Below are 13,826 nucleotides of genomic sequence, written 5' to 3'. Positions count from 1 at the left end.
AAGGAGCTTGCAACCCCATAAAAACAACAATGCCAACCAACCAGAGCTTCCAGGGACTAAACCACTACTGAAAGACTATATATGGACTGACCCAGGGCTCCAACTGCATATGTAGCAGAGAATAGCCTTGTTGGGGCACCAGTGGAAGGGGAAGCCCTTGGTCCTGCCAAGGTTGGCCCCCCAGTGCAGGGGAATGGGGGTGGGCAATAAGAAGGATGTATAAGGGGAATAAGGATGTATGGGGGAGGGGGAAGGGAGGGAATGGGGACTTATGGACAGGAAACCGGGAAGGGGAATAACATTTGAAATGTAAGTAAAGAAATATATCGAATAAAAAAAATTTTTTTAAAAAAAAGAAGCTCTCTGCTCCCAGACCCCGTGAGAGAGAGAGACCCAACCGCCTGGTCAGGTGGGCACTCCTGAGGCTGCAGAGCGGAAGAGACCACCAACACTGCTCACCCCTGCCCACATCCCTGGCCCAAGAGGAAACTGTATAAGGCCTCTGGGCTCCCGTGGGGGACGGCCCAGGAGCGGCAGGACCCCTGCCTGAGACACCGCCGGAACCTGAAGGAAACAGACCGGATAAACAGTTATCTGCACCCAAATCCCGTGGGAGGGAGAGCTAAACCTTCAGAGAGGCAGACAAGCCTGGGAAACCAGAAGAGACTGCTCTCTGCACACACATCTCGGACGCCAGAGGAAAAAGCCAAAGACCATCTGGAACCCTGCTGCACTGAAGCTCCCGGAAGGGGCGGCACAGGTCTTCCTGGTTGCTGCCGCTGCAGAGAGCCCGTGGGCAGCACCCCACGAGCGAACTTGAGCCTCGGGACCACAGGTAAGACCAAATTTTCTGCTGCAAGAAAGCTGCCTGGTGAACTCAAGACACAGGTCCACAGCAACAGCTGAAGACCTGTAGAGAGGGAAAACTACACGCCCGAAAGCAGAACACTCTGTCCCCATAACTGACTGAAAGAAAACAGGAAAACAGGTCTACAGCACTCCTGACACACAGGCTTATAGGACAGTCTAGCCACTGTCAGAAATAGCAGAACAAAGTAACACTAGAGATAATCTGATGGCGAGAGGCAAGCGCAGGAACCCAAGCAACAGAAACCAAGACTACATGGCACCATCGGAGCCCAATTCTCCCATCAAAACAAACATGGAATATCCAAACACACCAGAAAAGCAAGATCTAGTTTCAAAATCATTTCTGATCATGATGCTGGAGGACTTCAAGAAAGACGTGAAGAACTCCCTTAGAGAACAAGTAGAAGCCTACAGAGAGGAATCGCAAAAATGCCTGAAAGAATTCCAGGAAAACAAAAATAAACAAGTAGAAGCCCATAGAGAGGAGACACAAAAATCCCTGAAAGAATTCCAGGAAAACATAAATAAACAAGTAGAAGCCCATAGAGAGGAGACACAAAAATCCCTGAAAGAATTCCAGGAAAACACAATCAAACAGTTGAAGGAATTAAAAATGGAAATAGAAGCAATCAAGAAAGAACACATGGAAACAACCCTGGATATAGAAAACCAAAAGAAGAGACAAGGAGCTGTAGATACAAGCTTCACCAACAGAATACAAGAGATGGAAGAGAGAATCTCAGGAGCAGAAGATTCCATAGAAATCATTGACTCAACTGTCAAAGATAATGTAAAGCGGAAAAAGCTACTGGTCCAAAACATACAGGAAATCCAGGACTCAATGAGAAGATCAAACCTAAGGATAATAGGTATAGAAGAGAGTGAAGACTCCCAGCTCAAAGGACCAGTAAATATCTTCAACAAAATCATAGAAGAAAACTTCCCTAACCTAAAAAAAGAGATACCCATAGACATACAAGAAGCCTACAGAACTCCAAATAGACTGGACCAGAAAAGAAACACCTCCCGTCACATAATTGTCAAAACACCAAACGCACAAAATAAAGAAAGAATATTAAAAGCAGTAAGGGAAAAAGGTCAAGTAACATATAAAGGCAGACCTATCAGAATCACACCAGACTTCTCGCCAGAAACTATGAAGGCCAGAAGATCCTGGACTGATGTCATACAGACCCTAAGAGAACACAAATGCCAGCCCAGGTTACTGTATCCAGCAAAACTCTCAATTAACATTGATGGAGAAACCAAGATATTCCATGACAAAACCAAATTTACACAATAACTTTCTACAAATCCAGCACTACAAAGGATAATAAATGGTAAAGCCCAACATAAGGAGGCAAGCTATACCCTAGAAGAAGCAAGAAACTAATCGTCTTGGCAACAAAACAAAGAGAATGAAAGCACACAAACATAACCTCACTTCCAAATATGAATATAAAGGGAAGCAATAATCACTATTCCTTAATATCTCTCAATATCAATGGCCTCAACTCCCCAATAAAAAGACATAGATTAACAAACTGGATACGCAACGAGAACCCTGCATTCTGCTGCCTACAGGAAACACACCTCAGAGACAAAGACAGACACTACCTCAGAGTGAAAGGCTGGAAAACAACTTTCCAAGCAAATGGTCAGAAGAAGCAAGCTGCAGTAGCCATTCTAATATCAAATAAAATCAATTTTCAACTAAAAGTCATCAAAAAAGATAAGGAAGGACACTTCATATTCATCAAAGGAAAAATCCACCAAGATGAACTCTCAATCCTAAATATCTATGCCCCAAATACAAGGGCACCTACATATGTAAAAGAAACCTTACTAAAGCTCAAAATACACATTGCACCTCACACAATAATAGTGGGAGATTTCAACACCCCACTCTCATCAATGTACAGATCATGGAAACAGAAATTAAACAGAGATGTAGACAGACTAAGAGAAGTCATGAGCCAAATGGACTTAACGGATATTTATAGAACATTCTATCCTAAAGCAAAAGGATATACCTTCTTCTCAGCTCCTCATGGTACTTTCTCCAAAATTGACCATATAATTGGTCAAAAAACGGGCCTCAACAGGTACAGAAAGATAGAAATAATCCCATGCGTGCTATCGGACCACCACGGCCTAAAACTGGTCTTCAATAACAATAAGGGAAGAATGCCCACATATACGTGGAAATTGAACAATGCTCTACTCAATGATAACCTGGTCAAGGAAGAAATAAAGAAAGAAATTAAAAACTTTTTAGAATTTAATGAAAATGAAGGTACAACATACCCAAACTTATGGGACACAATGAAAGCTGTGCTAAGAGGAAAACTCATAGCGCTGAGTGCCTGCAGAAAGAAACAGGAAAGAGCATATGTCAGCAGCTTGACAGCACACCTAAAAGCTCTAGAACAAAAAGAAGCAAATACACCCAGGAGGAGTAGAAGTCAGGAAATAATCAAACTCAGAGCTGAAATCAACCAAGTAGAAACAAAAAGGACCATAGAAAGAATCAACAGAACCAAAAGTTGGTTCTTTGACATAATCAGCAAGATAGATAAACCCTTAGCCAGACTAACGAGAGGACACAGAGAGTGAGTCCAAATTAACAAAATCAGAAATGAAAAAGGAGACATAACTACAGATTCAGAGGAAATTCAAAAAATCATCAGATCTTACTATAAAAACCTATATTCAACAAAACTTGAAAATCTTCAGGAAATGGACAATTTCCTAGACAGATACCAGGTATCAAAGTTAAATCAGGAACAGATAAACCAGTTAAACAACCCCATAACTCCTAAGGAAATAGAAGCAGTCATTAAAGGTCTCCCAACCAAAAGGAGCCCAGGTCCAGATGGGTTTAGTGCAGAATTCTATCAAACCTTCATAGAAGACCTCATACCAATATTATCCAAACTATTCCACAAAATTGAAACAGATGGAGCCCTACCGAATTCCTTCTACGAAGCCACAATTACTCTTATACCTAAACCACACAAAGACACAACAAAGAAAGAGAACTTCAGACCAATTTCCCTTATGAATATCGACGCAAAAATACTCAATAAAATTCTGGCAAACCGAATTCAAGAGCACATCAAAACAATCATCCACCATGATCAAGTAGGCTTCATCCCAGGCATGCAGGGATGGTTTAATATACGGAAAACCATCAACGTGATCCATTATATAAACAAACTGAAAGAACAGAACCACATGATCATTTCATTAGATGCTGAGAAAGCATTTGACAAAATTCAACACCCCTTCATGATAAAAGTCCTGGAAAGAATAGGAATTCAAGGCCCATACCTAAACATAGTAAAAGCCATATACAGCAAACCAGTTGCTAACATTAAACTAAATGGAGAGAAACTTGAAGCAATCCCACTAAAATCAGGGACTAGACAAGGCTGCCCACTCTCTCCCTACTTATTCAATATAGTTCTTGAAGTTCTAGCCAGAGCAATCAGACAACAAAAGGAGATCAAGGGGATACAGATCGGAAAAGAAGAGGTCAAAATATCACTATTTGCAGACGACATGATAGTATATTTAAGTGATCCCAAAAGTTCCACCAGAGAACTACTAAAGCTGATAAACAACTTCAGCAAAGTGGCTGGGTATACAATTAACTCAAATAAATCAGTTGCCTTCCTCTATACAAAAGAGAAACAAGCCGAGAAAGAAATTAGGGAAACGACACCCTTCATAATAGACCCAAATAATATAAAGTACCTCGGTGTGACTTTAACCAAGCAAGTAAAAGATCTGTACAATAAGAACTTCAAGACACTGAGGAAAGAAATTGAAGAAGACCTCAGAAGATGGAAAGATCTCCCATGCTCATGGATTGGCAGGATTAATATAGTAAAAATGGCCATTTTACCAAAAGCAATCTACAGATTCAATGCAATCCCCATCAAAATACCAATCCAATTCTTCAAAGAGTTAGACAGAACAATTTGCAAATTCATCTGGAATAACAAAAAACCCAGGATAGCTAAAGCTATCCTCAACAATAAAAGGACTTCAGGGGGAATCACTATCCCTGAACTCAAGCAGTATTACAGAGCAATAGTGATAAAAACTGCATGGTATTGGTACAGAGACAGACAGATAGACCAATGGAATAGAATTGAAGACCCAGAAATGAACCCACACACCTATGGTCACTTGATTTTTGACAAAGGAGCCAAAACCATCCAATGGAAAAAAGATAGCATTTTCAGCAAATGGTGCTGGTTCAACTGGAGGGCAACATGTAGAAGAATGCAGATCGATCCATCCTTATCACCCTGTACAAAGCTTAAGTCCAAGTGGATCAAGGACCTCCACATCAAACCAGACACACTCAAACTAATAGAAGAAAAACTAGGGAAGCATCTGGAACACATGGGCACTGGAAAAAATTTCCTGAACAAAACACCAATGGCTTACGCTCTAAGATCAAGAATCGACAAATGGGATCTCATAAAACTGCAAAGCTTCTGTAAGGCAAAGGACACTGTGGTTAGGACAAAACGGCAACTAACAGATTGGGAAAAGATCTTTACCAATCCTACAACAGATAGAGGCCTTATATCCAAAATATACAAAGAACTCAAGAAGTTAGACCGCAGGGAAACAAATAACCCTATTAAAAAATGGGGTTCAGAGCTAAACAAAGAATTCACAGCTGAGGAATGCCGAATGGCTGAGAAACACCTAAAGAAATGTTCAACATCTTTAGTCATAAGGGAAATGCAAATCAAAACAACCCTGAGATTTCACCTCACACCAGTGAGAATGGCTAAGATCAAAAACTCAGGTGACAGCAGATGCTGGCGAGGATGTGGAGAAAGAGGAACACTCCTCCACTGTTGGTGGGATTGCAGACTGGTAAAACCATTCTGGAAATCAGTCTGGAGGTTCCTCAGAAAATTGGATATTGAACTGCCTGAGGATCCAGCTATACCTCTCTTGGGCATATACCCAAAAGATGCCTCAACATATAAAAGAGACACGTGCTCCACTATGTTCATCGCAGCCTTATTTATAATAGCCAGAAAATGGAAAGAACCCAGATCCCCTTCAACAGAGGAATGGATACAGAAAATGTGGTACATCTACACAATGGAATATTACTCAGCTATCAAAAATAACGAGTTTATGAAATTCGTAGGCAAATGGTTGGAACTGGAAAATATCATCCTGAGTGAGCTAACCCAATCACAGAAAGACATACATGGTATGCACTCATTGATAAGTGGCTATTAGCCCAAATGCTTGAATTACCCTAGATCCCTAGAACAAACGAAACTCAAGACGGATGATCAAAATGTGAATGCTTCACTCCTTCTTTAAATGAGGAAAAAGAATACCCTTGGCAGGGAAGGGAGAGGCAAAGATTAAAACAGAGACTGAAGGAACACCCATTCAGAGCCTGCCCCACATGTGGCCCATACATATACAGCCACCCAATTAGACAAGATGGATGAAGCAAAGAAGTGCAGACCGACAGGAGCCGGATGTAGATCGCTCCTGAGAGACACAGCCAGAATACAGCAAATACAGAGGCGAATGCCAGCAGCAAACCACTGAACTGAGAATAGGTCCCCCGTTGAAGGAATCAGAGAAAGAACTGGAAGAGCTTGAAGGTGCTCGAGACCCCAAAAGTACAACAATGTCAAGCAACCAGAGCTTCCAGGGACTAAGCCACTACCTAAAGACTGACCCTGGACTCTGACCCCATAGGTAGCAATGAATATCCTAGTAAGAGCACCAGTGGAAGGGGAAGCCCTGGGTCCTGCTAAGACTGAACCCCCAGTGAACTAGACTATGGGGGGAGGGCGGCAATGGGGGGAGGGTTGGGAGGGGAACACCCATAAGGAAGGGGAGGGGGGAGGGGGATGTTTGTCCGGAAACCGGGAAAGGGAATAACACTTGAAATGTATATAAGAAATACTCAAGTTAATAAAAAAAAAAAGAAGAAGGTTCAGAACCACTAAGTTAGAGGCAGACTTCATACACAGGATGGCAACTCAGAAACAGAAGCAACACAAGTGTCTGTGTCTGCCCTACTACCATGAGCAACCAGGCAGATGAAGAGCTGTACAACAGCACAGAGGCAGACTAGTACTTGAGCCCCACCACTTCTAGGAATGGAAGATACACACGACTTTGTCTCAAAAAAGAAGTTGAGAGGAAGGGAGGGCAGGGGAGGGAAATGCAGAGGAAGGTGGGGAGGGGACGAAAGGAGAGAAATATCTATTTAGGGAGCAGCAATACCAAAGCTAAGGGCACAAGGGACCTGCTCCTCCGGATAGCCCCTTATGCTTCTTAGCACACACTTCTTCCTCAACTCTAGTGCAGTGTTTTTATGCCTCCTGGAAGGTGTGTCCTTCGTAAACCCCTGCTCTGTTAGTAAGCTCCAGGCAGTGAGTTAGAAAGCCAGGTACAGCCTTCCTCAAGTACACAGCACACACCACATCAGGTTCTTAGGCACATATGACACTGTCTCCAGGCTAAGCATTTCCCCTTGATCAGGAAAATGGGCATTTTACATTTAGTAATTCATGTAATCCTGAGATCATTTACAACAATTATAACTATCATTATTCCTATTTTTGAGATTAAGAATTATTAATCTGAGAGTCAGCAAGACATTGTTAGCATGCAGGAATGGATCCGTGGGTAGTGGTGTCTGCAGTTTACCACTAAAGCCTGCTAGAGTTTGATGGGCAGGACCTACAGAGCAGAAAGAAGTAGTCCAGTTCCACAGTTGTTTATGACCTCCACCGGTATGCTGTGACAAGCACCCATGCATGTGTATGTACACACATGAGATACATAGAGCTGTGACTGTGGAAATGCCTGTTAATTTGCTCAGTGGATTTGCTGCTTCTTCCCATTACAGACCTGTTTACAGTTCCTGTCACCTACTGCTGTCCTCTCTGCTTCAGTGCAGTCACTCCCAGGTCACCATGTCTTCTCCTCAGCCTATCCTCCACAGAGCCCTTCTATCTCCCCTCGCGCCAGGCCCTAGCTCTGAACTCATCAAGAGTTACCGAAAGGAAAAGCCTTCTGGAGGAACAAGCACTTCCTCTGCAGGACTAATTCAAGCACTGCCCCCTCTGTCCTCTGCAGCCAAATCTCAGAGAGTCTTGAGAGTCTTCCCATGTTTATCCAGTGAGGAAGAACAAAGGCCACCCAGAAAAGGATTAAAATTGAGTTTTCATGAAGGCTGTTCTTTTGAAGTCTCCTGCAGAACACAATGACCGTCACTACCTTTGTCGCTTAAAAAATCAGAAGTGCATGTGCCATTATTTGATGTGGTTCTAGACTGGATACCTCCTAAAACTACCTTACGGAAGAGGGACAATGGAAAAGCAAATAATCAAACACTCAATACCCAGAATCATTTTGTCCTTCTGTAATTCTGTACTTAAGGTGGCTGGAAAGCAGTTCTAATTATTATCTTATATTACAAACAAGTTCCAGTTGACTCTCCCAGCAAAGATCTATTGAGCATTATATGGAATAATTTAATTTTCTAGCCCAAACTGAACAACTATAAATGGTAATTTGAAATCTGGAAGACAAATTTTAACATAAAGTTACGTATGACACCATAAGCACATAAGCCAGAGAAAGATATTACATGTCATCTAAAATCGTTGCTATGTTGGAGGAACTTGAATATATGTAAATGTAACCCAAAACTTTCAGGAAATCTCCACATGGTACAAAAGGATTTATAAAGTGGTATTAAAAAAAAAGCAAGTTCCCTAAAATGAAATAAATTATATTTCCCATTAAAAGCAACTGTAAAATAGTTACAGTACAACTTGTTCATCATCCTACCTTGCTAAAAAACTATTTTGAAATATTTATTTTATGCCATTAACATGATGCTGGAGAACTGAACCGAGACAATCTTGTGGAGGGTAAGGTGGAAAAACGGGAACACAAAGGAGGCGGTCTCTAAGCTGGAAGCTAATGAAGACATGGTGGGGATCCTAGTGTCCTATCATCCTAATGTCATATGCTTAACTTTTACATTCATCTTCTGTCCACTAAAAACCTTATGTTTAATCTTCATATTACAGAAGCAAAGACTAAAAAAACTTCTAAGACGCTTAATCCTCATACTGTACAAAGTAGTCTAGTACCTTCCAATCTTTGAATTTTTCCTTTCACAGAGATAACAGCTTCAAAGGGTGAAACTCTTAGTTCAAAACATGTTCCGGTCAGCGTCTCGATGAAGAGCTCCATGGGGTCATAGAAAGGAAGCTTGAAATAAAATGGTCCCACGTTATCCTCATTGAAGAATGGAGGCTCTTTTCTGTTATCCATTACTTTGACTTTTCTAATTCTTCTGGAATAGGTTGTATGCAACTGTATTCCAATTGTACCCAAATCAGCTTTGAACATTGGTAATATGTATCGTTGTTCATGTTTGAGTTTTGTACCTGAAAAAAATAAAAATTAGCTTTTTAAAACAAATCTGTCTCTTTCACTCACATTTCCTGAATAACTCTGGCTCACACTCATCTTCCAAACTGTGTAAGAACTTTAATTACCTTTACGAACTGTGCCCAGCAGTGGCCTTTCTGTACCCGCCTTTGAAATCACTCCTGAAGTAGACTGACCTCGAAGAATAGACGTGCTTTTGACTGTTTACAGTACTCACTAGAGCTTTGCACTGTTGCTAATATATAGCATGTGGTCAACAAACATTCTGCTATTATTCAAATTCAATAAGTATGGTTCTGTAAGATTTTCCAAATATATGTACATCCTTTTCTAGAATATGTTTCTCTTTTAAGCCATATAAAGTTTTAGAGTCCTTGTATATAATTACACTGGATAAGAAAAATGGTATATCCATAGGTTCCTTTAAACTTTGATCCACTAAATAACCAACAAGTATTTGGGTTTTCAAAGATGATCAGCCATTCTAACATTAAAAAGAGGTAATTATAAGACGCTAGGTGATCTCCCAAGTATACAATAGCTAATGAGTAGAAAGACAAACACATCAGAAAGAAGCATACAGTAAGTTAAGAGTGTAGAACCAGCAGCAAGGGCGATCACACTGAAATACTGCTGTTATTTGGTGAAAACTTTGTGAGCTTAAACTAAGCTTAAACTACACAAATGTGTCTTTCTGAAGAGATGAGGCAGTCTTTTTCAAGGTAGTTTTGTTGGGATATAATCCATATTCCACAAACTAACTTGACATCTAAAGTTCACTCACCCTTAACACAGAAGATGTCCAGCCACCACGACCATTACTTTCAAGGGATGGGGACTGAGCAAGGGCTTTGAGTCTGCCAACCAAGTGTTCTAGTAGTGAGCGAGACAAAAAGCTTCTTGCACAACATTTACAACATTTTCACCACCCCAAAAACCTTACACCCAATAGCCATCATTTCCAACTTTTCCATTCTGCCCCTTAGTCCAAGGCAACAACTACTGTAATTTCTTTGTTTCTCATTGCTCATTCCTGACACTTACATAAACAAATGATATAGTATATGGTGTTTTGCAACTGGCTTCTATGGCTTTGCAAAATGTTTCCAAAGTCCATCCATGTATCAACACTTCATTCGTCTGGTGGATGAACAGTAGTCCCCTGTGTGGACCTGGTGCATAGCATCTATCCAGGCACTGGTTTATGGTGTTTGGGTGGGGTTTAATTTGGAGCGAATATAAATATTGCTATAGTGAACAATCAGCTATGATGTGGACACGTTTTCTTTTCTTGGTGATACATATCTAGAAGGAAATAGGTATGCTAGGTCACATGGCAACTGCATTAAGCAATTTGTGGACTTAATTATAAAGTGTTTTCCAAGTAGTTCAAACCATTTCAGAATAAACAACAAATGAAGGTTGTTTATTATGAGGTCATGTCTTTATCAATACTTTTTATTGTCTTTTTTATTAAACTATCCTAGTGAGTGCGTGGTAGTGCATCATCGCTATGATTTGCACTCTCGGATGGTTCTGAACATCTTTTACGTGATGATAGTCGGCCCTGTGCACCTCACCCCTGGGGAATATTCGAAGCCTTTGCCTAGTCTTTATCACTGGTTTATATGTATCATGAATGTGATCTAAATGAAATCACCAAATAATGGGGGAAGACAAAGTTCCAGCTGGCCATTTCTTGTCACCAAATAAAGCTTTCAGTACCAGGACTGAGTTACATCTAATTGAGTTGTTGGCCAAAGGGCCCACAGAAGCCCCAAACAACCCAGACCACTGCCAAGACTGTAGATATCTCTCTACAAATTGACAGCCAGGCCCCATTGCTGAAAACTACGCCTACATAAGTCATCGAACATAGAGATAAGGAGCTAGTGCCCACAGAGTCTTCACCTCTATGTGTTAGTGTCTTTGATACAGGAAGGTACTCTTCATGCTGCTAAGAGGAACATAAACACCAAGCTAACCACAAACCCTTTATCTACAATGGTATATTACCGGGAAGGAAGGCTAGGGCAATGGCGGTGCAAAGTGGTGAGAATAACCAACAGACAACTCATTTGACTTAGGGCCACTCCACAAGATGGAGCCCATACCTGACACTGCTTGGGTAACCAAAAACCTAGGATACAGCCAAATACCAGTTTTAAAAAGAAAAAAAAACCAACACGGTAATAAAACTACTCCTAAGGACATTCTGCTATACTCATAGATCACCTTGCTCAGCCATCATCAGAGACGCTATCTTCTGCAGCAGCTGGGAACAAATACAGACCCACAGCCAGACAGAATGCAGAGAGAGACCATGGAAGTACTAACTGGGATGTCTCCATTAAATCCTTCCCCTCAGCCCTCAGGGAACCCTGTGGAAAAGGAGGGGAAAAGAGTGTAAGAGAGCATGAGGGTGGGGAGGGGTAGCGGGGAGGGTTGAGGAAAACAAGAAAACGAAACCCTCTAATTCAACAGGAGCAAAGCTCATGTGAACTCAGAGACTGAAGCAGCATGCACAGGGCCTGCATGGGTTGGCACAGGTCCTCTGCACTTATGGCTTCCAGTTTAGTGTTTTTGTGGGATTCCTGAGTGTGCAAACGAATGGGTCTCTGATTCTTGTGCCTTCTCTTGGGCTCTTTTCCCTCTGTTGGTTTGCCTTGCCCAACTTCAATGTGATAACTTTTCTTTTATCTTATATTTTATTTTGTTATATTGTTTAAAAATAAATGGAAACCTAGCTACTAGGGTAAAAGTTATCCATTGAACTGTCAATGGAGTAACACTGGGTTCATCAATCACTCCACAGAAGGCCTTATGCTCAGAAGTAGTTGACCAAACATATAACAAACTCCATAATTTTTTTTGAATGCCCTTATTTGGTTACAGTTGTGGGGGTTGTTTCTTCTTTTGAGGTCGTATTTTATTTTGTTTCCTTGGTTTTGTTGTGTAAGGTTTTTGTTTTATGAGAAAACAGAGTGGGGAGGGAGGGAGGTGAGAGGAAAAGGACTTGGGGAAGAAGGATGTGATCAAATTATATAAATTTAAAAATTGTTTTACACAATAGGTAATATTCTAGATATAAATCACATGTAGGATATGGAATTGGCAAATACTTTCTTCCGTTCTGTAAGCCGGCCTTTGACTTCTTGGTAATGTCTTTTCAAATTCAATTCTCAACTGAAAAAGTTCAGGCTGGCCATCTGTTGTCACAGTTAGAAAAGTTGACCTAACCCAAGGCAGTAAATCTACACTCATTTTCCTCAAGAATTGCACAGTTTTAACTTATTTTTAGGTTTAGTGTTCATTCTGAATAGGGATCCAACTTGATTCTTTTGCACTGGGAAAATCAATTATTTCCAGTATCATTTGTTGGAAAGCCTGCTAACCCCATTGAATTCCTGGCTGTAAATTCTGACTCATTTCACTACACGGGCCTGTTAGTACATCTCCCACAGTTCTGATTGCTCTAACTTGACTAAGTATGGGGATTAGGAAATGGCTCTCTTCTTCATAGATTGTGTATTAGAATACAAATTATTTCAATATATATTGGTCTGTATACTGCCACTGTGTCTATTGTGTTTGAACAGTTTTTAATGGATTCCTTAGGATTATCTGTATTTAACGTATATGCAAACTAGAACAAATATTTTTCTTCCTCTCCAGTATATATGCTCCATATTTTTCATATTTGATTGCCCTTAGAACCTAGAGTACAATGTTGACTAGAAGTGAGTGAACTGAAAAATCTTTTTCTTGATTATAGGAGGAAGGAATTGAGCCTTTTATTTACCCTTAGATAAGTCAGCTGTCAGGTTTCATATATAACTTTATCCAGGTTGAAAAATTCCTGATTATTCCCACATTGCTTAGGAATCATTTTACTTTTAACCACAAAAAAGGTACAGATTTTCTAAGATATTTTTTAGTGTCTATTTAAATGATATGGTTTTCACTTGTTCATAATATGGTATATTACATTCATTTTTTGTGTGTGTTTTAACTCATCCTGCATTCCTGGAACAGAATTCCATTTGTGTACATAGTACTCTTTAGATAGGTGGGCAGACAGACAGAGCTGGACTTGATTAGGAAATATCTCTTGAGGATCCTGTGTCTAATCCATTGTTAAGAGATTTCCAGCATTTTTCCCCCTCTTTCTCTTCCCCCCTCCTCTCCTCTCCCATCTTCCTTTCAACCAGCCCGTGCAGCTTTATGTCACTGTTTGGTTCTTTACGTCTAGACATGTTAGCCTTGTGGAATGAGTTAGGAAATGTTCCTTAAGGATAGGTAAGCTTTCTCTGTTTAGATGCTGGGATCAAACCAAGGACTCGTGCATGCTAAGCAAACACTCGACCACTGAACTACTTCTCCAGCCCATAGTAAAATTTGGGTTTATTTCAGTATGGGAAAAGCCTGAGAGCATGGGAAGGATATCAGTAAGCAGCCCTACCTAAAAGGAAGCTAAT

General features: G+C 40.7%; 1 protein-coding gene across 40 annotated transcripts in view; it reads right to left on the bottom strand.

The window, feature by feature from the left end:
- The window catches only part of Zfand4 (zinc finger AN1-type containing 4), a 72,612-nt gene that overhangs the window by 53,925 nt on the left and 4,861 nt on the right, over positions 1–13,826 (bottom strand). For 27 of the 40 annotated variants that reach the window (XR_015685330.1, XR_015685337.1, XR_015685329.1 and 24 more), the window contains one exon: positions 9,045–9,344. Coding sequence is in view for 12 of the 40 variants with exons in the window: in NM_173332.3 (NP_775454.3) it covers positions 9,045–9,306 (262 nt within the window). In the remaining 28 variants the exon portion in view is untranslated. Of the gene's footprint in view, positions 1–9,044; positions 9,345–11,583; positions 11,730–13,826 lie in introns of those variants that run through there. The other 13 variants (XR_015685328.1, XR_015685333.1, XR_015685332.1 and 10 more) reach the window with 2 other exon arrangements.

Source organism: Rattus norvegicus, chromosome 4 (assembly GCF_021556685.1).
Source record: "Rattus norvegicus strain SHRSP/BbbUtx chromosome 4, alternate assembly SHRSP_T2T, whole genome shotgun sequence".
Lineage (NCBI taxonomy): Eukaryota > Metazoa > Chordata > Mammalia > Rodentia > Muridae > Rattus > Rattus norvegicus.
Note: the sequence above shows the minus strand (reverse complement) of the source record. Positions and strands in the feature narration are given on the sequence as shown.